Source organism: Anopheles bellator, chromosome 1, assembly GCF_943735745.2.
Source record: "Anopheles bellator chromosome 1, idAnoBellAS_SP24_06.2, whole genome shotgun sequence".
Taxonomy (NCBI): Eukaryota; Metazoa; Arthropoda; class Insecta; order Diptera; family Culicidae; genus Anopheles; species Anopheles bellator.
Window position 1 is genome coordinate 59,108,199 of NC_071285.1, and position 24,681 is coordinate 59,132,879.

A 24,681-nucleotide genomic window follows, 5' to 3' on the forward strand; every position below is an offset into this window, starting at 1 on the left:
TTAGCATCCAAGTGTGCGGCTTAAATATTTGTCTCTGTGTAGTACTTTCGCTAGCCCTCATTTATTGTGTCCCGCAGCAACTGAATCAACAGATCGTCATAGTGAAGATTGTACAATTGTACAGAATATTTTGGAAGCCGCCCAGTTCCACGGTATTATACTTTTCATTTATTTTGCCACGGTACGACTAAGTTGAATTAATGCAAACTGTCCTGCAATAAAGTAATTGTTTTAAAGCATTGAGAAAAAAACAGTGCAGTGTCGTTTCAATCTTCGTGTTTATTTTATTTTCAAATAGTTAGAAAGAAAACTACCTTCAATTGTTCAATCAACCCAAAGATTTTTCTCTTTTTACGCTCAAATCGTATCAGTTCCGGAGTTGCGCTATCGCCGCCAGCCACTGTTCGTATATGTGCAACATTTCACGCATTAGCGGCATTAGCATGGTGTCACGAACGGGTCTCGGTATATAGTAAAATTGTAATTATGTTTTATTCCTGCCTTCTTCCGGGAGGATTGCCTCACAGTGAGTCCCGCTTACCGTCGCTTCTCGATGCCATTCCAGGTGGACTAATTCTTTCGTTTTTCATGATGCTCTGGCATCACCACTTCGCTCGTTTGATCTACGACTAGATTTGCTTCATGTTTACACATCCGTTGCACTTCTGCAATCATCTTCAACAGAGTAAATCTACATAAATTATCCGGTAGGGTTTATAAGTTTCATTCAGACGCCGAGCCGCTGCTCCACACCTTAAGCGTAGCACCTAAGGTTTACATAGCTTCTGTTTTCAAAATGTCCTGTTGGTGTGAAACAATAAAGCAAGACGAATATCGGAATGATTTATTCTGCTACGGAGTACGGTTCAAGCAGTATCCACCCTCATTTGGCTACAGTTCAGAGAGAGAAAAATGATTTTACACGTTACAAGACGCTGGGTTTGTAGGTTACCGTCACATACTTTAGAGCTACGAACATGTTTCGATAGACGGTAGGTTAAGTAATTTGAGAAATAAATGTGCCCGTCAGGTCATTGATTTAATAGAAAGATTTCGTTCAAAAATGTATGCTACGCCGGCGGGCTATTAGCAAATGAATTACTTACAACTCAGGCCCCTATTCGGATAATGTAAAGTAATGCCTAGCCGAGGGACATTGGGGGAGGTTCGGGACACATCAAGCTAAGACGATAGCGGTGATATGGGTGCTCAAATTGTCACAGCTCCTACTCCTCCAGCCCGACAGGACTCTCGACAGCCAACCGCTCGACCATCCGTGAATTCCTGCTCAGAGACAGCTGCGTGCAGTACTGAAGCGTGATTTGAATACCTCTTCTTATTTGTGCTCTGAACGCCCGCGTGTGCTGCACATGCGATGGCGTCGCCGCAGTCTAAAACTCGCTCCTCATTCCCAGATCCAAATCCACTAGTGGTAAGTCTTATCATGAAAGATTATAGGGTTTTCGTGTTTCCGCCGTCCTTGCGTTCGGTTTGCTTTAACACGAACAGCGGCCACCTTCCCCGCCACTGCCTAACGTGAACGGCCCCAGCCCGTTCGAGCCGGGCCCATTCTTGATCATATCCTGCAGTCCCTTCTGACGATCGCCATCGTCAAAGTTCTCACCCTACAAGCGGAAGAAGGAACGAATGGAAACAAAAGTTACTAGACTGGCCAGAAACATTCGTTCCTGGCATTCGTTGGCCACTTACTCTGTGCTCTCGCTGTTCCCGGATCTTGCGAGCCAACGTCAAGAACGCATCCTCAATATTGATGTTCTGTTTGCAGGACACCTCAAAGAAGGGCATGTCAAAGTTCTCGGCAATCTGCAACAAGTGTATAAGATAGTTTTAATATTAACATCAAGTAATTAAAATAAAACCCTCGGAGCACGTCCACACAAACGCAGCACTTAATTGGGACGATTTAATAAACTACAAAACTGTTCACTAATTAGTAACCTCCCATCAAAAATGATTTATTCGAGTAAATCAATTACAAGCAACGCAAACAGCCTCGCCGACATATTTAACCAGTGCTAATAACCATAAAGGAACAGTAGAATCCACAGGTCATTGCTGTCGGGCGGCTTGATGTGGCATAAATTAGGGGGAGCTTTCGGTGCCACCTTGCACGGGTAACTGTCCGCCCCACTTGGTTCTGCACGGCACGGGCTCAGCGAAGCGCGACTAATCCATGGCGCGGGAAGCGAAAATGTCAGAGTCCACTCGGCACGCTCGGCGCTAGAACCGCAGCCCGGAATATCCTACCCTTTCTCGGTTGTTAAGAGCAGCGTCGTCGAGCCTGCGTGTGTCGCCTATTTGTCTCGGCTAATATTCCATTTCGTTTCTTTTATCCCTGTTACCACGGCGGAGTGCTTTCCACTTCGGTTTCCCGGTTCTCGTCTCCCCTTAATGCAATCCTTGCCATTGGCGAAGAACGTTGGCGTCAGGTAAATGGGAATTTCCTTGCCGCGTCGCCAGCGTCACCATCGCCATTAAGTTATAACTCTTCCCGTCCGACCCCACCACGGCAGACCGTGGTTCTCGCGAGGTTTGGGTGGAAAAAGAAAAATAAATCACTCAACGGAGCAACTACGCTGGTGCCATAAATTAATTTCAATTAAATCCGTTCCCCGAACTATGAAACGACGCCCCTCTAGCCTGCATTTACTAACCTTTTCGCCCCGCTCCTTGTCGACGGCGCGCTGCGGAGGGTTGCATTCGCACTTATTGCCAGCCAGGACCTTCACCACGTCCGGGGCTGCATTCTGCACGGACACGGATGAGCGAATAGTTAAGTAAATCAGGTATCTAAGCGAGAACCAATCCGACGACGACTTACCTCCTGTATGTTTCGTAGCCAGTACGACAGGTTGTTGAACGAATCCAAACTGGTCACGTCGTACATCAGCAGGATGCCCATGGCCCCGCGGTAGTAAGCAGTCGTCAGCGTACGGAACCGCTCCTGGCCAGCCGTGTCCCAGATCTGCAACTTGATCGGCACGCCGTCCAGGTTGATGAGTTTCTGCTTGAAGTCGATGCCTGTCGCGACAGCCGCGTGTTGCAAAGAGAAAAATCGGTCAAAGCGTATCGGGAGACGCTTTTAAAAATTGGTTTTCATCCGCGCAAACGAAGGTAAAATTGACCAGACTCTGTACGAATACAACGATTGTTCAGGCACGCTGACAAACGCTATCCATAATCCATGAGACCCTCAGGCCCCGGACCATGCAGCTCGGATTATTTCTTTGTCCAGCAGCTTTCCAGTGTTGTTTGCCGACCGGTCACCCGCCGCAAGGCTCAACGTGGCGAACCCAGACGTTCAGCAAACATGAATGTACCGAGGCACTGGGTTCAAAAATTGCCACCATATGGCTCAAATCATTCGCCGAGCCAAAAATGGAGCCGACCCGGAGCGGCCGCTACATGCGAAAACCACTTTTCGCTAATGGTCCTGTTTCGAATGCTGATGATGAAGGACGTCCGTGGGCCCGGTGGCGGTCTGAGGTTGTTCATTTCTCCCTTCTTTCCGGTGTTCCGGCGCTCATCGTTCTTTCCTCGGACCAAAGCCTCGGAGGTAAAATGCACTAAAATACAGCACACTGGACCGTAAATCGTCGATCGTAAAAAGTGTCTCGATGCTTTGCTGGCCGAAGGCGGGCGGAGAGTAGATGAACAACATTTTCTCAAAGTCTTGGACTTTGCGCCCTCTCCGCCTCGTACCATCAGAATGCCATAAAACGTGGGGTGCCGGCCGTGACTACCGATTCCATCCGCATCCTGGTTCTAGGCTAACGGTTTACTGCTTTGGGCAGGGCCGCAATAACACGTAGGACTAGCCGGATTTCAACAAACTCGGGGCTAGGGCATCTACTTTACGTTCGACATTTCATTGAATCAACCCTAGTTTATGTTGACCATCGGTGGAAAAAATTAAATTCGTTATGTAACGAATGCTTCGAACAAAATGAAGTACGTTCAAATTGCTATGTTAGAGATACGTTTCAAATACGCTTTCAATCATGTCTACCCGTTTAAGCTGCAGAACATGGCGTCGCGTAGGTTTCGCAGGATTTGCAAGCCCAAATGACTCTACAAATGTATTCATGCAACAGTTGATGAGAATGCAAATGCAACACCAGAACCTTACGATGATGATGCAGGCATTACCAACGGTGCTGGCTTCATCGCATATGCAAACTGCACTCAGCACCACCAGGTCTGGGCCCCCCAATTATCTGCACGAATGCCAGCACGATGGCACGATGAATCATCGCGTCCTTCATCGGCAGCAACATCTGTCCTCGCAATCGATTTTTGTGTGATTGATGGAACAACTGAGTGTAAGGGGCCGCCACTGGAATTACGGAAATCTCCGTGTTTCCGGTGGTAAAGGCAGAGGACCTTTCGTTGTTCGTGGCCCCGACTTACCTATCGTTGAAATGTACGTATCGAAGTAACGCTCGTCGCAGTATCTATGGACGATGCACGTCTTGCCGACGTTCGAATCTCCCAGCACCAGCACCTTGTACGTGGCCGCAAAATCTAGTGCCATTTCGCGCTTCTCCTGTCGGGGCCGTGCGGGTTGAATCAGCGGTCGGCACGGAACGAGCGCGGTGTTTGTGTTGTGACGCCTCTCGCTTGCCTTTTCTTTGTCCTTTGGACCTCACGTACACGACTGCAGAGAGAAGTCTTTGTTTTCCTTCAGCGGGAGGCTCTTGGTTTTTACGCAGCTTCCAATTTCATGTGACCACGTAACACACAAGGGATGTTGTATATGGCTCTGTGTTTGGACACCCAGCAAAAACTAAACAGATTCTGCTAATTTTCCGCACCAATGGTATTCCTTAATGTTTTCAACTAAGCACTTGGGGATGAAGTTCAAGGCTACGGCCACAAGAGCACGTCTTCGTTAATTGAGCAAAGATTTACTGGAACTCTAAAATCACAGGACCGGACCGTCTGTTCGTCACAACTCCAGCCGATCCTTGTTGGCCTTTTCTTACATCACACGCAGCAGCACGAGGACAACGGGAATCTGGGGACACACTAGTAGGCGCACATGTTGACGTTTGTCAATATCTTTTCCCCAACTCCCGTCGTCTGGAGTATGCAAATAGCACGTTCTCGGTTAAAATTGGAGCTTTCGGCGGATGTCCGGATAATCGACAAACTCTGGCGGGCGGAACGGGACCGAATTGCGCGCCACGACGGTTTCGTGGTTGATCCTTTGCCACTTGAGCAACGGCGAATTGTGCTGCACTTTATTTGTATGCACTGGGCCGGACCGTGTGTTACGGGACACAGGACTAATCTAATCACTGCAATTCGCTAGCCGCCTTCTGCTGCCTTTCGGTACAGTGTATGATTCAACACAAAACAAAGTCTGTCGAAAAATCAATACACACGGGGCGCATGCGCGCGAACCGGAAGACGGATGGTGGTGACCTCTGACATCGAGTACCCCAAGCTGCGTGCGAAAACGTTGCGTTTGAATTTGGAAACACGTGCCACGGGCCATTTTGTAGAAAACCTTTTAAAGTTTAAGCGAGTTTGTACGAAATGTTGGCAAAAATGCGAATTATCGAGATCGAGATACGTTTTATGGGTTCCATTTCATACGAAGTGCATAAAAAGATAGTGATTGAAGTGCTATCGTGACCTTCGTGACGCTATTAGATGATTACAATTAGCCTGGCATCATGATGCCACCGGAGAGTGTGAAAGCGGCGCAATATTGCATGTAGTTTGACCACTTAATAATTCCGAAGGCACACAGTTTGTTAATTTTTAATTATGTCACAATAATAATCGCGGGTCCACTGATGGCACTTTCAGTTTAAAGGGCGGTGAGAGTCGAGACGGTTCTAAAATGGCGTGGAGCGAAATGGGTCAGGACCGAATTCGCGAAGCGTTGCGGCAAACCATCGGTGTTACCATGGGTCTTTCGCAGCTCCTTACACTGGCACCGTACCCACTGTCGATCCTGCAAGACGACTGCTCCACGACCAGTGTCCGCGCGAGGGCGACGCTTTTCGTCCGGACCCTGTTCTCCTTCTCAGTGATTGTCGCCGAAGTGGTGTCCCTGTTCGTGGTCTTCTTCTACTACCCGCACCTGCTGTACCCGGAGTCGGTTCCGATTTTCATTAAAATTCTTTACTACATCGTCAACGCCGTACAGATAGCGCTTGTGGGGAATCTTTTGATGGCTTGCGAGCGTCGCCGGGATCGGTACGAGCACACGTTCGCCCAGATGAGTTCGCTGCTCGAGCAGATCGCCAACACTGAGGACTGTTCGGGAACGATATGGCACAAGAAAACGATCAAGGTCGTACTGGCACTGTACATTTCCATTGCGCTGCTGATCCCTGTTGGAATGGTGACTGCTATGGGGAATATTGGTGCTCTGCCGTTTACTGTTGCATACCTGGTTCCGTACACCGCCAGCTTTATGATCCTGATTCAATACTATGAGTGTAATGTGTACTTATGGGCAATCCTGCACAAGCTGGACGAAGAACTAGTTGCACTTGGACGAGGCGAAGAGGACGTCGAGCAGTTGACTGGCAAATTCGTACCGAATCGGTCGGTAAAAATATACTATGTCGCAGCATACCCTCACTTTGGCATCATTGAAAGATTGCGACAACTCCACATCAACACAATGGAAATTGTGGCAGATTTGAACTGCAACTTTGGATTCGTAATCATTCTGATCGTTGTGGCCGTGTTTGCGAGCGTTAATATCGAGCTGCTGGAAGTGTACCAGTGCATCAAGGACGGAACACTCTCAGAAGGGCACATCGCGCTGAAGTTTTTGTACACTGGCGCTAGATTCTCGTTTTACATTCTGATCGCCTATCCCAATCGTTTGATTCAAACCCAGGTAATGGCCATTTGGTTTATGCGATCATTAGACGCATTAATTCCTGCGATCTCTATGCTTCCCCTTAGAACGAGCGGACCATTTTCCATTTGTTCAAAATACGCAGAGCATCCTGTAGCGAGGAAACGAATGCAACGGTAAGGTAAAGGACATTATCTGTGTTTTTAAATAACTTATTGGCACCTTGCACGATTTTCAGATAGAGCACTACATTGGGCAAATTTCCAATCTTCGCGAAATTCACCAAGCATGTGGAATGATTAATCTCGACATGAAGTTGCTATCGAACGTAAGTGCCATTTCTTAACCCGCCATAAGTGGTCACCAGTACAAGTACACGTTTTCCGCAGGCCATTGCCGCAGTTACATCCATTATGGTGGTACTTATTCAATTTTCCGATTCCGGCTAATAGAAACGCTCCGAACTGTAACACAACATATACTGTGTACGCTTAGTTATCAACTTCAACTTATCAACTTATCAACTAAATAAAATACGATTCTCCATAGTTTTCGTAAACTTTCGGATGGAAAAGGATTTTGTCCGAAACGGGGTTTCTATAATACTTTTATCATTAATCAGGGTGCTCTTTGGCAAAGCTTCACAGCTTAACGGCTGATATGGTGACATGAGAGGGACTTGGAAATGCCTGGGTGAACTATGCAATGAGGCAACCAATATTTATAACAAAAACATATTTACAAACAACAATTGTTCTACGTTGGAAGACGTTTCACTGCTTTTTATCGCCACACTTCTTGCTACGGGGCGGTGGAAGCTCGGCATCCGGATCGAACATGACGTTATCCATTTTCCTCGTATCCGGTGTGATGCGGGCCTCTAAAGGGAAGCAAATCATCATTAGCCCGTGAACGGATCTGACCATCTGCCACACTAATGCACGGCTCACTTACCGAACACGGTTGGCTGCTTTCTCACCGCTTGTACCACCGAACTGCGCAACTCGACATTGACATCCTTGGCGATTTTAATTTTCTGTCGGTCACGTATAAAGCACATTAGTCCAACAAAGTAGCCACTGATGGCCTTAACCCACTCTGGTCTTACCTCTTCGATTTCTTTTTCATCCGAAATGTCTTTGTTCTTGACGAACTCCTCCCGAATACGCTGCCTGGCCGCGGAAATGGTCCGGAAATCGCCAGCGAACACATCGTTTTTGGTACGCTGCAAAACTTTGTACCACCTGAGCGCCTGCCGTGAGAAATTATTCAATTTTAACACCCCGTGACTTTGAATAATTAATCTACTAGCTACTAATCACGTACCTCACGCCGCAGAGAACTCATAACTTCGTTGCCGGTTGCGAGAGGAGACGAACTGGGATTTGTTTGGCTTTACGCAACAACCGCAAGCAAATGTTATTGTTTCTGCTGTCAACCCTAGCTCGATGAAAACTAATCGACGAAACAACCGATGGGAGGCAGAGTGGAAAATCTTGGGGAAAAAATGGCAAGGTCTACGGGAGTATTTTTGGGGGATATTTTCAGAGAAATAATAGGCTGGAGACCGGAAAAATCTAAAACGAAACCAATCGCCAATCGACTCCGTTACTAAATCGACCAATTCCGCCGCCAGCGTAGATATGCGATGCAGCCCTGATGGTCGCCTTTTTCGTGTCTGCGCCGTGCTGTCAAACTTTAGCAGGCCTGCCATTCCGGGACCGAGAGTGGATCGTTCTGTGCCAGAAAATCTTATATTCTGCCGCCCCGAACCTAATTTACCTTTGCCGAATCCGAAATGGCAGATCTAGGTGCTCCTGTTCGTGTATCTCCTTTGATTCGGGTAAGTCACTGGATGTGAGATCCGAGCCAAAACGCTGGATTCCCGCATCGCAGAAACCAAAACATTATGTAATGGTTACCGGAGAAAACTCGTTCCGGGATGCTGTTTCGCTATCGATGGTGCTTCGAATCCACACGGCTGGTGCACGGTATTGGGTATTGCAAGTGTAAAAGTTGTCTTCACCGTACAATTTCAGTTCGGCCGCTGGTCGTTCCTGGTCGTTGGAGTTGCCTACGGTGCCTACCATCAGCAGCGTCTGGCCAAGCGAGAGGTTGGAATTCGCGAAATCGAGGCACAACAAAAGGCCATCCGGGACGCAAAATTGGCCGTGGAGAAGAAACGGAACCAGGAAGGTAAGCATTGTGTACAAGAAGCCGTTTGTAGCTAGCGAAATTGATTCCCTTTCATCCCTATTTTAGCCGAAGCAAAGGCCATCGCCGAATTGTCCGGACCGAGTAAGAAGTAAACAGATTGTAGGTGAAGTTTTATCCCGTCTGAAGACATCTAACAACATGTGTCTTGTAAAATATGCAGTTCTGGTTCAATAATAAACTCTTACTTAGGATGTGAACCCCGTTTCAAGTTCTTCCTGAACACAGTGTAGGGGAGCAACCGTGCTGGCCGTTCCCAATTTCGCAGCTCCCGTTAAATAAACAATCAACATGGGAACATATGTCGTGCTGCAACCATATTTTAAACGTATCGAGCATTAATTTTAAACGTAATCCGGCTGGTGCGCCAAACATTGTATTTTCCATTAAGGATTTCCAATTCGTTTGCAAACAAGGGGTATTAGCAAGAAAGAAATGACCAAATTTGCGCCAAAAATGAAAGCAATTGACATTGTTTAATGAGAGTGCGTATTTAGCGTTATGTAGTTTAAACCATTTGTAGTTTATTTTCTGGTGCTTCGACATCGAAAGCTAAAACGGTCGAGCAGCTGACATTACGTCGCTTTGATTTAAAACGGTCTTTCATTGTGCAAATCGCGTCATCTCTTTCTCCCGCGCGGCCGGACGCCGTAGTACGCTTCGTAAAGCCATCCTCTTCTAATGGCGCTTACCACGCTCAGAAACGGAGACTGGGAACGCTGAAATCGCGCGGCGGTTAGTTTGTGTGTTCAGTTTTTTGTTCCGTGTGTGGTGTGTGTGTTCGTTCAGTGTCCATTTTCAGTGTTTATTCCGCGTCGAACCCTTTTCGTAGCTGGATTTCGTTAAGCGTCGCCATCGCGTGCTCTTCCGATCTCGGTATCGCGTTCGCTTTAGTTGTGAAGCTGTGAAATTTAATTTAAGGTCCCATGTCCATTCCCTTCACTGCTTGCATTGCTCACAAAACGCTCAACTACGACGAAACCCACCGAAACCGTCGCGCAAACGGAAACGACCAGAACGCGAAGAGAATAATCCTGTTCTTTCATCGAGAGGCTTTCAGGGAAGCGCACAGTGCTTATCGATGTTGAATCTAGTTCTCCTCAACATACCGAATCCACTGTAGGCCGCGATCGTACCAGTCCGCCGATTGTTCTGCGGGGTGAAGAAAAGCAGCAAAGAAAAGCACTGTGAAGTCGGGCTTCCGTCCAATCCCGGCGCTTGGGCCATCTCGTCTATGTTGTGTTTCGCCTATTGTGTGCCGTTGGCCCTCTGTATGTGTGTCCGAATACGTGCCGTTCGTCGATGATGGGTGTTAGAAATCCATGCAACCCGAATGCCTAATCAGGATCCGCGATATTTTCCTGCGTGTCATCTGCCAAAGTGAAAGTCCCGTGTGCCCCAAAACACATCGACCCCCATCACGGGAAGGTGTGCCCGGAATAAGAGGAGCGGCTCGAAAAGTAAAATTAACCATTCCCCCGCCAACCTAAGTCCTCATGTGCGGCGATATTTGGGTGCCACCCGGATTTGTCGACGGTGACTAGAGGGGAACCAAAGCGGAAGGCTACGGAAAAAGAAAGGCTCTCCTGAACGGCGATTGCTTCGTGGGGCGTGTGACGAACCGAGCGTCAAAATTACGGCCAAACTGAACCTCAGCGTCCTGGCCGCGATGGAGCAGGACGACGACGAAGTGCACGACATCCGAGAGCAGCTTTTCCACAACACGGTTCGCGAGCATATCGTAAGTACCCGTATGTGATGCAGAATTTGTCCTTCATTTCACTCTTTCCGCTCCATGAAGCCCCTACTGGGGGATTGAAGTAGGTCACCGTGTCACCGTGCAATTCGGGTCTAATGCGTTCCAACCCTCAGCTGCCTATCAGATTCCGACTCGGCATCGAACGGTGCTGCCTCTTAGTTCCATGTTTTTGCTCGTTGCATAATCGCACCGTTAGAGGCCAGAATGCAATCGAAGTCATAAGATGGGTCACGCACTATGATAACAGCTCCTGATACGCGATTGTCGCGTTTCGAAAGTCTCGCTGGGAATGTAATTGGTAAATCCGGCAACAGTTTCGGAACCAGCGCATATGATTTGCCGCTTGCTTTGAACACCTGCACGCAAGCCACTAGCAAATCGCAGCACACGGGGTCGTAAGGAGCGGCGTCTGTAATCTTCCAATCATCATTCACCACGTATGCGCCCAGAGTGGCGCGAGCCGCGGTGGTGGCAATTCCATTTGATCGGATTTCTATGTGCGCCGAGTTTTAGACGGTGCAGAATGCCGCGATTGCATTGATACGGTTTTTTCGGGTAACTTCGATCGGACTCGCTTGCTTTGTCTGCTGAAGGTGGTTATTAATGGGGTAGCGATTTCTCGTCCGATTGGGCGCCGCACCTCGGAAATGGCATCAGAAGCAAATTAAATCTCCTTTTTTCTGTCTAAAATTGCTTTTTTGCTGCAATTTTTTTAGTATAGCTTTTCTCCATCTCCAGCGTTTCGTAACCGTCCGTTCCGTCGCTCCGGAAGATGCGTTTAAATTCCTCAAAATCCGGTTTCTCGCGCTCGGTCGCGGTTGTTGAATATTTTTACGAAACTCAAGTGTCCGTTTCAAATCATTATACCGTCCCGGTGATTTGATGCGTTCGGTTTATGTCAGGCTGGCCAAGAATATCGTCAGTATTCGGTTTGTATGTTAGAAAACACATACACGCAGACGGAGCTCGTAATGCGTTACTTTCTTTTCCGACGGCAAACATCTGCTACGAATGCTCTTGTGCGAGAAATGGAATGCGTTTTGGGTGAACCGTGCCCAGTTGGCAGTTCAGAGCAAAAAGGGAAACCACCATGTTGCACCGTGATTTGGTTCAATCTCAGCGCGGCCGCTTTTCTTCCAACTATGCCGCACTCGTGTTGTGCTGCGCATCCATGGAACATATCTCCCTCGTACGTGGCCTGGCAACGATGGCGTGTATAGGATGCGTAAATCCTGTCTTTGTTGCTTCTTTCTCTGCTTTTATGCATTTCGTGTGCAGCAGGCACGCAGAAACACGCGCAAGATGCACTAATGAGTTGCAGGGAGCATAGATTACTTCGATCCGTTGAGGTGGCATAAGATCGTTGACCAACGGTTACGTTGCATCATGCATGCGTCACCGCATGCTAGACCGGTGCACAACAAGATGGGCTATACTTAGTTCGGGATTATGTTTAGTACAGTGCGTTGTGCTAAAAATATCCTTTTTTGGGCAAGGAGAAAAGATGAATGTTTCTGCGCCACCGATCCGAGGGCTACGCAAGTGAAAGATCAAGGACCGGAAGGCTTCACGGGCGCACTGCCATTGATTTTGCGTTCCACCTTCTTTCGTTTTGGGACAAAATTAGCTGCACAGCAGGAAGTAAGAAATGCATTTCTCCTTTCACTTCGTCAACAGGTTTTGCGGTCAATATCTGGTTTTATGTGAATTTCTTTTTTGTTGTTGCCGGAAGTACAGTTAAATTTTATCAATCTGAAACGTCCACCGCTGGTTCGTTGCGGTGCCTTTGGCGCATGGTTCCACCATTACATGGTACCCGTTTACCGTTGGCGCTAAGCAGAGTCCACTTTGGGCGTGAATGAACTGTCCCGTTTGTGGTTGATGCTGCCACCGTTGTTGTGCCGGGGAAGCCACAGTCGAGAGCACCATCGTTAAGATGTGTTTTCCAGGCTTTATCTTTTTAATTATCAAACTGTGGCCTGCGCGCGTCAACTCATGCCCCGGTCCGTGGAACCAAATCTGGTGGCCACCTAAACCGTGACACGTTTGTAGGCCCAACGAACCATTTCCCATGGGCCAACTGAGGCACATGGGGTGCTGCTGTGCTTCGTTCCTCAGCCAGCCCATCGCTCGCGCTCGACTTGGGTCATCCTGCTCGGGGAACACGTTCCTTAGGTACCAGCGAAAGGAATGGCAAGCAAGTGTGTTGCGAAGTTGACGGCGCTCCTCAAGCTCTGCGGCGGCCTGTGGACCGAGCGATGCCCGCAGCCCACGGTAGTCCGGATGAAGCCGATATAGGTAATCGGCATACTCGTCCATCCAAACTTCGACCACACGCAGAGTGTTCCTCATGGTCAGCTCGCGTTCGCGTTGGTAGCCCTTCCATTGCGGATCGAAAAGAGAAATGTATGCTTTGTTTTTGTTGCACCAAAACCAGGTTGGGAAAACTTACTCCAATGTAGGGATGGGAACGCTTCTGGATGTGGCCAACGTGCGAGCAGGGCACGGTGTTGATCGCACCGCCACACATCCACACCTTGAAGGATAGCTCCATGTTCTCGCCTCCGTATACCTCCAACCCCGGATCGTACCATCCAAGCTGGGCGAAGAAGGGTTTCGCGATGCAGAACAATCCGCCGGCCATTACGGGGCTTGCGAATGGGTCCAGGGGATTCTTCAGAAAATTATGGATACACATGATGAAGCCATCCGTGACTGAGTTTGTGGTCGAAACATCGCAATGAGTACCTCGTCTTGGCGCTGCTGATGTCGGTCGTAGCGTGGCCGCCACTGGAAGCTGAGATTCCAATCGAACGCACCGTACAATCCACTGTCCACATTGCGTGGCTGTAGGGCAAGCGTGGTTTCGTTGAGCCAATCGATCGTCGGTACGGCGACAGTCTGTTGTCTCTGACCGTCGGCCACAACCCGGAGCAGTGGTTCCAGCCATCCCTCGAGACACTCGCAGTGGGCATCGAGAAAGACCAGATAGTCGGCCGAAGCCTGGCGAGCACCGAGAATCCGCGCTCGAATCAAACCGATCCTTTCCGCTGTGCGCAGGATACGCACCTTGGCGTACGGAAGAAAGTAGTCATCGAGAAAGGTTTTCAGTGGCGCTGGAAATGAAGTTGATGGGTTAATGCTTGACACGAAGGAACTCGACTGAATGATACTCACGCAAACTGGACCCATCGTCAACCAGGAGAATCTCATCGATCAGTTCCGGCGGTGTACGGGCCAGTACCGAGTGAACCGTTCGGAGGAGCACCGATAGTGCTTCGTCGTGAAACACGATCACCACCGAAACGGGAGGAAGGTTACGTGTACCGCTCTTAAGACACCAAGGATCACGGATATCGGGTAGCTGCCGGTGCACGGAGATGAGATCGGACACGAGTTGATTGTAACCCTGCCGTTTCCATCCGTCGGCCATTAGTTGTTGTAGTTCCGTCGGCACAGTGACCGGTTCGCCCATGTGGCCCAGTGGTGAAACAGTCGTGGGGATCACCGATGATAGGTGATCCTCAAACACAGCCCGGGAATACCGATGGACAATCAGCACCATCGAGGTGGCCAGCATGAACAGCAACAGCAGGCCGGGTCGGCGGATCGTGCGAAATGCTACCGAAGTCTACGGTGAAAATACGAATCAATTGCACACCACTGACAATCGCTCACTGACGGAACCTAACCCTCATTCTAGCGGATGATTAGGGCGATCAGTAAAACTGCATTTTCTGTCTGCTGAGAAGCACGACACCATCGAGACTATCGGAGTCGCTTCGAGAATGCAGAAATATTTGGAAACGCGCGGCATGCAATCGAAAGGCGATGTTCGTCGTCATCTTATCTTAACGTCGTCGGGGTTCGACGGCTTCCTACCGCCCTGCCCTTGTTCCATTTCTTTGACTCTGCTAAAGAGATAACGGCAGGGACAAGGTGCACGGCCATGATATTCGTCCGCCCAAGAACAGTGACGTCAGCCTAGACGTGTTTGGATCCCCTGTTCGGTTCGGTGCCACGTGCTTCGCGTTGTTTATTCCGCTTTCCAACACTGAATGCTTCCCTGGCCTCACCATAATACGGCCAGCTGACGTGGTGTAGTTTGAAAAAGAAATCGAAATGTTTTGATTACAACATCCCTACGCCCGAAGGTGTGTGCGTGAGCGTTTACTATGCGGGAATTGTCCCCCAGTTCCGCTGTGCTTCGAGATTCTGTGGCATAAACAAAAAAAACCAAAGGGAATGGCCATACAGATTTTGGAGGCATCGGAACGCCTTCTTCAAAAAATATTCCTGACTTGTTATTTGGTTAGTTTTAAATTAAAATGAAACTGATAAATGTTCATAAAACGGTGTCACGGCTTGACGCTTCCACGACGCAATACCGCAACAAGAATGCGCCGCACACACAGCGCATCAGAAAAACCGGGTCTTTGTTATACGGGACGGTTCCGGACGCTGCGTCGTGGTTTGTATTATGCTTCTCCAGTCTACGTTCTTCGGTAGAGCAGTGTCACCCCTTTTTTACGCAGCATAGAGGGCACGCCGCTGTGGATGCGCTACTGCGTCACAATGGGAACCCTCCAAAACGGATTGCCCTCAATCAACAGAAGCTCAATAAATCGGCATGGACAGTGGAGATACCTAAAACCCAAACAGGTATCCGCCCGAAGGTGTGCTCCGAAATTAGATCCGGCGCCGGTTGCACTTTCTTCTTCGAGGCGCACGCAAGATAAAGGTCTGCTATTTAAAGGTACACGGCACGCCACGGATGTCGCCGCCTTGCCGTCGATTAGGTGCACTTTGAACATTGGCACGAAACAGAGTGCGACTTCCCGACACGACACAATAGATGGCAAGCAAGAAGAAGGTGGGGTCTCTCTTTGCATCATCGACAACACCGCCCCGCCAGTGTTGCGCCAATCGGTTCGTGTCTGTTCGTGCAAAAATGCAGTTTATTGCGTTGCGTGTTTTTATTCTCCTTTTTTAATCAAACGGACGACGGTTTGTTCCGGTTTGCGCGCCATGTTGAGCCAATCGCATGTTTCACGTAGCACGAATTATGTTGGATTTCATTTTCTCGGCTCAATGGGCCCTGTTTGCCTTCTATCGGGCGTGTGGAATCAAACTAAACTAAAAAAAACGCTATGCCATCGAGACACACACGGCAAGAAATACAAAAAACAAAGCTCAAACCTTAATTGATAACCAAACAAATCAATCACCGCTCCGACCTTTCCGTTCAATTGCCTTCGGGCAGCCGAAAATAGCGGCCGCGACTAGTAAGTTTCGTTCCGATATGACATTTATCGTCGCCGCCAACCGTGGAATGCACTTTGCCCAATTTGGCCTTTTTCGCGAGTGGTGGACCACGGGCCAAACCAGCGGCAGCAACAACAGCGGGAGGTGGTTGCAAAATCGAATCCATAAATTTGCTCGCTCACATCATCACATAAGAGGCCCGCAAAACGCCGAGAAGAAACCGCGAAAGCGTGATCGCGTTGGGACTGGCGATCAGCGACTGGGCGTGATCGATATCTTAAAGCACATAGCGTAGATTAGGAGAAATTAAATTGCGCTTAGTTTATTGAACTTTTCGCTTTCATTTGCTGTCCGATCCTGTCCGATCGTTGGTTCGGTGGAATCGAAATCTCGCCCAGATTGATACCGCGTAACGGATTGGGGAACGCAAACAAGCTGCAAACATCAAACATCTCCCACCGTAAATAAGTCATTTCATGGAACGATTAGAAGCATTAGCGGTCGGATTTTTTGTTGGTCTTTTGCCGGGTGTGTAGTGTAAACAATGGCCGAAAGCGGTTGCGCCCGTGTCTCGGAAACGTTCCTCTGCGGGGTATGGTAATGGCGTGTTCCGAATACATAAAACAAATGGTGGAATAAACAACACCGCACCGTGGAATAAACAACACAACAACACCGGAGACCGCTCGCTCTGCATACATTTTCGGGGTACACGGGGGTTCTTGGCGCATGGTGAGCAAACAAGCCGAACGATTCCCACTGGTCGCCACGCTTCGAGCCATCGGGACCAAGCGGCCAGCGTCTAGACGGAGGACAGACGTCGCGACGCTATGTTTATTTGCATTCCGGTGTTACTTTGGAACCATGACAACCTTTGCGCTGAGAAACCCCCAATCAATCAGGTGAGGTCCGATGAGCAATGAGGTTCCCCGGTCGAAATATGTGAGTCTGTTGTGAACCATGCTTTCAAATTAAAAAGGGTGAAACCCAACCCCACAGCATCGCGTTTGCCATGTTCCGGCCCATTGCATCGAAAGAGGTTAGTCAGAGCCCATTGAACCCGGTACTTTAGGTGCACCGGATAAGCCCCACCGATCGTTTGGCGAGCGGCGGGAAAATGCTGAAAAATCACTGATGCTGAACCCTGTGCTGGCGCGATCATTAGATCTTAAACGGCCCCATATTGTGGATACCGATTCGGTGGACAATGGACCTTTACAATTGACGTCATCCGGTTGACAATGAAACGATGCGATCGTCCATCATTGACCGTAATGTGCCACAGCATAGATCTAGATAAAATGCATAAAGAAATTAGGTTTCCGGTACATGGGGGGAGGCGGCCATAGCTCGCCTGGCACCGGATCCCGTTACAGCGATATGTTACAGTGGCCAAAGGAGATCGTTTTACCGGTTAATGCTGATCATCGTACCGATGCCGCTGACCGATCGACCAATCATATCGACTAAAGTCTTGCCGCAATCGATGGCCGATATATGGGGTGCTGCGCCTTCGAAGGTATAATTGCAACCAACGTTTGGGCCAGGTTTGTGGCGCGCATATGGAGCGAAACTGTCGCGACACTCCATCGGCGGCGGCACCATTTTGCGAATGCGTGCTTAAGGCAAGGAATGTGAACCGGAATCGTCCCCGTGCGTAGGATGCCCGATCGAAACCGAGCCAAAGATCATTGCCCCGTTCGTTTTGCAATGTCGCATGAAGTGTGGGCCGATCGGATCCAAAGTGTTTCTCTCGATTTGCTTCATTTTGTTACATTTATTTCATGTTGACCGTTTTGCGCTTTCGATTTCAGATATTTATGTTGCTGTTTCTACTGCTTTACCTTGGCAGCTACGCACTGATCATCCGGTTCCGGCGCCGTGGCCGGGAAGATTTGTTCGCGGTCGACGAGGAGGAAATCACAGTCTATCGCATAAGGTGAGCGTTGTGTTAGCGCTGGCTACACGTATTTGAAGCATCCATTCCGGGAAATCCCAAGATAAGATAAACCCGGGCCGGACGCACGCGCTATCGGGGCGGCACCGGAAGTTGTTTGTTTCGACGCGCCGACGCCAGTAATTAACCACTCTTTTGTTTATCAAATGTCCACAGTTTATGGCTATGCACCTTCTCGTTGGCGGTGGCCGTGGGTGCCGCTCTGCTGCTCCCGATCTCGATCGCCAGCAACGAGGTGCTTATCCTGTACCCCAATAGCTATTACGTGAAATGGCTCAACAGTTCGCTGATACAAGGTATGGCCACGCCACGCGCTCGCCGCTTATCGCAGCTTCTGTAATGTGTTTCGCTTGTGCCAACTTCCAGGGCTGTGGAACTACGTTTTTCTGTTCTCCAATCTAGCCCTGTTTGTGCTGCTCCCGTTCTCGTACCTCTTCACCGAGTCGTCCGGCTTCACGGGCGCCAAAAAGGGCATCATGGCACGGGTCTACGAAACGTTCACCGTCTTCTCGCTGCTCGCATTTATCGTGTTCTCCACGACGTACGTCATTTCCGCGTTGCGCGATCCCGACCGGAACACCTTCCAGGCATTATTTAGTAAGTGTCTCCGGTTGCCGGTTCGACCGGTTTCTCGATTTTCAGTTAACAAATGCTCTTTTGCTTGTCGTTTCAGATTTAGCTAGGTATCACCTGCCATTCTTGTACTCGTGCGTGTCGTTTTTAGGTGTACTGTTACTATTAGGTAAGTAACCGCCAATGGTGTCGGTCTCTAACGTCATGCGGGGATATTTTTACGGCCATTTAATTATGCACTCCGTGACCCCCTCGTTGATGAGAGTATCAATTACTATCAGCGGGTGGAACCAATCAAGGTTATAGATGATTGTTCCAGAATGCAGTGATTGCGCGAATAAACGGTACCTTTGTAGCACCCCACGCGAAGGCAGTTGTCTCGGGCTAGTGGTTAGTTTGGTCCCACCGTGAACCTGACGCACCGCAACCAACCCGGACCCGGAGGAGAGTAACAAAGTTTAATCAATATTGTTGTAAACAAAACGCGCATCAACCGCAACCCTGTCCGAGGACAATCTATCAAAGAGGTGGGCTTGGAAATGGCTCTTCGGCCTTCAATTTGCCTGTCTTTTGAGGTTTCGCTCATCTGAAGGTGACTTTAAGCTGTTGACTTTGTTGGAGTATAGCTGCATTTATTTTATATTATTTTATTGAATTATGATCGATCGAACCTCAAACTTCCATACTGTCGCCGGATGATGTCGATTGAACATCGTCCATCGGCAGTGGCTTCCCGAAGCCACCGGCAGGGAGAAGTGCCATGGCTGTGTCGCTTGCCGGATCCGGATCTCCTTTGGTGGCATCTTCACCACGCTGCTGATCGTCCGCCGCCGCTACTGCTGCTTTCCCTTCGATCTCATCCACAATCCGATCGATGTAACTCAGCTCCCGGGGATTGTGCTTCCTCGCTTCGGACACACTCTTCTCGTACGCTTTGGTCTCCCCCAAGCGATAGTAACCCTGTGCCCGGAAGATCCACGAGCGCAGGTTCTTTTCGTCCAGTTTGCTAATCACGAAATCACAATCGATGATCGCCCGTTTGTAAAGCTCGATCCGTATGTACGCCAGCGCCCGGTTGTTGTACAGTATCGGACTGTCGCGAATCTGATCGATCGCTTTCGAGTACATGTTGATCGCCTTTTCGTACTCGCCCCGCCGGAACGCCCGGTTACCGGAGCGTCTCAAACCTTGTGCCACTTGCTCCCGCTCGCGTCGCTCTGTCGCCCGGCGAGCTGCGTCCCGTTCAATTTCGGCCATAAACGCATACTTATCTTGCATCGGTTGCTCGAGCGGCGGATCGTCGCTGGCCGCATGTCGGTTGATGACGGTCCGTTCCTGGTTTACGCGCACGATGAAATTTTCGACATTCGTTTGCTCCTTCTGCTTGCTGGCACTGTCCGTGCCCAGAAATCTGGGGATTAAACCGAAAGTGCAGTTTTAAATGCTTGAACAAATGTCACTTTTCAGCCGGAGGCTTACTGATCGGCGAAGGCGACACCAATCTGTTCCTTCGTTTTGTCACCGCTGGTCATGAGGCTCAGTATTCGCATGACCTCGTCCACTTTGCTTAAACCGGCCTCGAAGGCTTCTTCATCCTCCTTCGACATCATCCTGCTCGCTAGGCCAGGAAACCACTCACTACTCGGTTCGACACGACCCGGATGAAAGCCAGAAATGGTCTGCACCCATCAATGGCTGACAAACAAGTCCGAAGTTTTGCTACATGTTAACTACAGCCGCCGCTTGTTGATTGGTTCCCGCCAACCTGAACCGTTTGCCGAAGGCTACTACGCTAAGTTCATCACCTAAGCAACCGCCAAACGACGGTAGTGCGTACTGTTGGGTCGCATGCTTTGTTAGGTTGGGTCGCATAATGGGGACGACGTTGGCTGGCTTTGTCGGCAGTTGCGTGTTTTGGCGCGGCTAACGTGGATCATGAACCCCTATATTTGTGTTTCTTATCCTTTCCAGTTTGTACCCCGCTGGGGTTTGTAAGACTGTTCGGTGTGGTGGGCCAGGTGCTGGTCAAGCCAAACCTTCTGCGCGATGTGGACGAAGAGTTCCATGCCTTCAACATCGAAGAGGCCACCATAAAGCGTAAGCTGGCCACTGCTAGTCTTAGCATTGGTAAGCAGACACCGACTCCGTAAGGCGATTGAATCGATTAACTGTCTATTCCGATGCTCACACAGATCTAAGAAGCGTTATGACGATGGACCTTACGCCACCACCGAAGCTTTGCTCGGAGCTGGATGATTTGTATCAAATCAAAAGCACTGCGAGCGAATCGGCCAAACTGTTCGAAAGACTGAGAGGATTGGAGTCTGAGCGTAAAGTAGTAGGTAAGTGATGCGACCCGCATCCGGTTCGGTGTGAACCAAAACACCTTACCAAAGGGCCTTTTTATTCGCTTCGCAGAAAAGCAACGTAGTTCGTCGGCGCTTCAGAGGAATCTGGTCTATCCGATAGCGATGCTGCTATTGCTGATACTCACCGGCATCACCGTGCTGTTGGTCGTGCAAAACACACTCGAGCTGCTGATTGGCATCAAGGCGGTTCCACTGAGCACCAGGGTAAGGACCACGGAGCACCGCGGAGCGTAGACGGGACACCCAGCCAGTCACACGGTGCCAATGATCCATGTTTTTGCTCATTTTCGTAGCAATTCACACTGGGCATTACGTCCCTGTCGAAATTGGGGCCATTAGGTGCGACGCTGGAGGTGTGCATAATCACGTTCCTCGGTGTAACATCGACGGTCGGGCTTTACACGATGCCCTTTATGCGCAACGTTCGACCGCAGCGGCGCAACACGTCCCTAACGCAGCTGATCGCCAACTGTGGTCTCGTGTTGATACTCAGTTCAGCACTTCCGCTACTGGCACGCATTCTAGGTACGATTGACCGTTGTTTGATTCAAAATTGAAGTCATATTTGGGGATCTCTCTCTAACCCTCTCGCTCTCTGTCAGGTATTACAAATTTCGATCTGCTCGGTGACTTTGGAGAAATCGAATGGCTCGGAAACTTTCTGATTGTGCTGCTGTACAACTTGATATTCGGGACGGCGGCCACGTTGTGTCTGTTCAACAAGTTCACCGCCACCGTGCGGCGTGAGCTGTGCGCCCGGTTAGTGGAGAACTATTTCATCTTTCTTAGCTATCTTACCTTCATGATCAACTGAAGATTGCGTACGCCGGAGCTGAGCGTACGCAGCTCAAACCCCTTCTATTATGACCATTCTTATGACCGGTAGTAATGCTACGATAAGCGACCACTCATTAATGCCTCTAGTTGTAGCGTTCACAATGAGCACACTTACAGCGCAGTGACACAGGAAACTGCACCGTTCGCCAGCTTTTACGCCACCAAAATACTCACGGCATCGTATTAGATCACCCTTCTTGGGTAATTTATCTGCTGTTTTCCATTTTATTAATTCATCCGTTCATAGAATCATGTTCTTAAAAGTTACATTCGACCATCAGCATTCATGGCTTTGCTGCAAACGCGGCTCTGAATACTTTATCTACCGACGCTTGGATACTGCAGCACATTGTAGGTAGAAGATATTCGAGAAAACTATTGACGCTTAAGAAGATCAGTAAAAAGAATCGACAGTATCCGACTGATGGCCTTCCACTTGTTGCTACTGCTCCGATAACATTAGCCGAAATCTATTTTGCTTCCCTCCGCCACGGCGATTGATCTCTAGTCGAAAGCGCAGAAAAGAAAGTATATTAAAGATAGAGTGATCGTATACACGCAATATTTATTTATGGTCCACACTGGACAGCGGTGATAAAGGAGCAGGGTGCAGGGATTTTTTGTTCGGGCCAGCATAAGAACTGAGATTACTTGTAGGATACTAATTTTAGGACGGCGGCATCGGTAGGCAATCAAACAGGAAAACAGTCTGTGCGTTGTTGTGTCCTATCCCCGGCGTAAGTGTAAGCGCGATTGGGTGCCACTTTCCATTCGAACCCCCGAAATGTGCTGGATGGACAATAAATTACGTTGTGCCGTTGACCTTTATAAAAGCAATCTGTTGCCACCCGATGAAGAGTTTCAATTGCGTGAAGTGTACAAAGTTTTCCCTTTCCTTTCTTTGTATTTGATCATTTATGATAGTTTCATTAACACGTCAACTAGAAAACTAACGCTCTTGGTATTACGGTGCTCGGTATCACTAACAATCCTAAAACAATTCGTAACAAATACTGAAGGGCTGTAGGCTTGCCTTAACCACCTTTGGTGCATCTACAACTCGTCTAACTATTGGTTACTTTTGTTCTATTTCTTTTTACCGCCATCCTTTTGTATATGCTTTCATCCTTAACCCGAATGCCGAAACACATTTCTCACCGTTGACCGGTGACTTCGCCACAGGCTGAGAGCCCTGTTCAACTACAGCAGCCACCTTGAGTCTAGCATTTGCCAAAGCGCCGGCAATTTGAACCACCTGTATCATCCACACTCATCTGTCGGTCCCGATCAACCGCCAACCGCCAGCAACGGGCACTGTCCGCCAACGGCGGCCGGAACAGCGAGTTCCGGTGACATGACCGACCAACTGTGTGCAACATCGCGTGTCACTGAAACCGTATCCTCATTACATCATCGGCACGTGGCCATCACGACAGAAAGCTGCAACGGTACCAAACCAAACGGTCATCCGCAAGCCCTGCTCATCGAGACCGACGTTAAGGACCAGAAAAAGACGCGATGAGCCGCGCCTCGCCCCCCCATCACACATGACAAAGGAAGGTTAGCCTCCGTTTAAGCGACACAAAAACGCACCGGAAAAGATTTTTTCGGTGCGAAACCTATTTAAGATTATATGCTTAGATTGCAATGGACATAATTTGGTGGCTTGAAAGCGCCAAAGGAATAGACCAGCGTCTCATCGTCTCCCATCCGAGTATCGTTGACAAATAACAATTTATACGCAAAAAGGGTACGCTAACTACTCACTCCGTGTTTGAGATATCACACCTGGCCACCCGCGGACAACCGGGGTAAAAGTTTTGGGTCAACAAAATGCCTCTCGAAGAGCGACGTTCCGGATGGGTAGCATAAAAATAAAACAAACCATTTGCGGTGCCCTGTGACGGCCATGATCTCGACCCAGCCTTGTAGGAACGGTCTTCGTTACAAAAATGAGAGCATATGTACGGCTTTACCTGGGTTGAAGATACGACCGTGTGGCAGGTCAGATGTTGTCCGTCGTTTGCACGAAATCCATTTCAGACTAACTGCGGTCTCCTCTTTCAGGTGAGGGTTCAACGATCAGCTGCTTGAGAAAAAAAACGTAAGAAATGTGCGAAACACGGGACCGTTCAACGTGACCTTTTTATGCCGCACGAAAAACATCGGACCAAATTCGATTTGAATAACGCACGTAGTGCTCGCCGCGAACACGTGCTCGTACGTCATGCCGCGCCATGTGCCTCTGGCCGCGCAGCGCATGTGAAGGGTTGTGTGCGTTCGCGCTTTCTCGCTGTTCCGCGGCCAACGTTTGTTTGTTTTGCTTCCTGTGTTTCCCAGTCCAGCGCGAAAGGGGAAAAGAAACACGCGCGACACCAATACACGTGGCCTGCGCGATGCGCGTCTCGCTGGTCGAGCCGTTGCGCTACTTGGCCGTGTCTGTAAACGCGCCACGCGAATCGCGAGATAGATTGTAGAGCCTGGTGCGTGTGGAAGGGTTTTCTTGACCAGTCTTAGAGCCACCGTCGGCCCCGTTAGAACCGCATTTTAATACGCATCCGCAACACGGCGGTGAACCTCCAGATACTCGTTTAAGATTTGTGAAGCCCTCAAAGCCAGGCGGACAAAATGTGTGTGCGGGAATTTTAAAGCCCTGCCGTGGGGTGGTAGTTGTGACCGTTGTAATTCCTCAACGCACCGAGAGAAGGGGGAAGACATTCGAAAGGATCGTCAGGTAGCTCTACAACTGCAACGGGTCGGGTCGCCGGGAGAGACCATTTTGGATGAGAGATTACCCTCCCGGTTCACGTTTGTGTGTGGCCTGGCCGTATCGGAGCGCCATTCCCGCTACACCGTTAGA

General features: G+C 49.3%; 5 protein-coding genes across 7 annotated transcripts; 3 read left to right on the forward strand and 2 right to left on the reverse strand.

Annotated features, from left to right (window-relative positions):
* Nucleotides 1-361: 361 nt before the first annotated feature.
* On the reverse strand, nt 362-5,272 carry LOC131206726 (ras-related protein Rab-8A). The gene is made up of 5 exons (XM_058199397.1): nt 4,432-5,272; nt 2,843-3,042; nt 2,676-2,768; nt 1,711-1,824; nt 362-1,625 (listed from the first exon to the last, which is right to left on the reverse strand). Exons 1-5 carry the CDS (start codon nt 4,553-4,555, stop codon nt 1,497-1,499), a joined length of 660 nt encoding a protein of 219 aa, XP_058055380.1. The 5' UTR covers nt 4,556-5,272; the 3' UTR covers nt 362-1,496.
* A 600-nt stretch (nt 5,273-5,872) lies between these two features.
* Nucleotides 5,873-7,317, forward strand: LOC131216015 (uncharacterized). The gene is made up of 4 exons (XM_058210412.1): nt 5,873-6,886; nt 6,955-7,031; nt 7,070-7,175; nt 7,300-7,317. The coding sequence occupies exons 1-4, from the start codon at nt 5,873-5,875 to the stop codon at nt 7,315-7,317; spliced, it is 1,215 nt and encodes a 404-aa protein (XP_058066395.1).
* Nucleotides 7,318-7,450: 133 nt separating this feature from the next.
* LOC131216547 (complex III assembly factor LYRM7) lies at nt 7,451-8,270 on the reverse strand. Its single transcript, XM_058211063.1, has 4 exons — nt 8,174-8,270; nt 7,956-8,099; nt 7,802-7,883; nt 7,451-7,727 (listed from the first exon to the last, which is right to left on the reverse strand). Exons 1-4 carry the CDS (start codon nt 8,192-8,194, stop codon nt 7,621-7,623), a joined length of 354 nt encoding a protein of 117 aa, XP_058067046.1. The 5' UTR covers nt 8,195-8,270; the 3' UTR covers nt 7,451-7,620.
* Nucleotides 8,271-8,542: 272 nt separating this feature from the next.
* On the forward strand, nt 8,543-9,261 carry LOC131216141 (ATP synthase subunit e, mitochondrial). Its single transcript, XM_058210555.1, has 3 exons — nt 8,543-8,690; nt 8,887-9,043; nt 9,110-9,261. The coding sequence occupies exons 1-3, from the start codon at nt 8,646-8,648 to the stop codon at nt 9,154-9,156; spliced, it is 249 nt and encodes an 82-aa protein (XP_058066538.1). The 5' UTR covers nt 8,543-8,645; the 3' UTR covers nt 9,157-9,261.
* A 628-nt stretch (nt 9,262-9,889) lies between these two features.
* On the forward strand, nt 9,890-23,540 carry LOC131206361 (protein Lilipod). 3 transcript variants are annotated; one of them, XR_009156791.1, is made up of 11 exons: nt 9,890-10,802; nt 17,900-18,024; nt 18,199-18,338; nt 18,409-18,639; nt 18,716-18,784; nt 20,587-20,742; nt 20,808-20,957; nt 21,034-21,188; nt 21,278-21,509; nt 21,587-22,172; nt 23,004-23,083. XR_009156791.1 is itself a non-coding variant. In XM_058198885.1 (11 exons), the coding sequence occupies exons 1-11, from the start codon at nt 10,731-10,733 to the stop codon at nt 23,341-23,343; spliced, it is 1,827 nt and encodes a 608-aa protein (XP_058054868.1). In that variant the 5' UTR covers nt 9,890-10,730; the 3' UTR covers nt 23,344-23,540. The 3 variants fall into 3 exon arrangements, 2 of the variants coding, with proteins under 2 accessions (XP_058054868.1, XP_058054869.1); XM_058198885.1 differs by having other exon boundaries at nt 21,587-21,743; nt 23,004-23,540; XM_058198886.1 differs by having other exon boundaries at nt 20,587-20,730; nt 21,587-21,743; nt 23,004-23,540.
* The last annotated feature ends 1,141 nt before the right edge of the window (nt 23,541-24,681 follow it).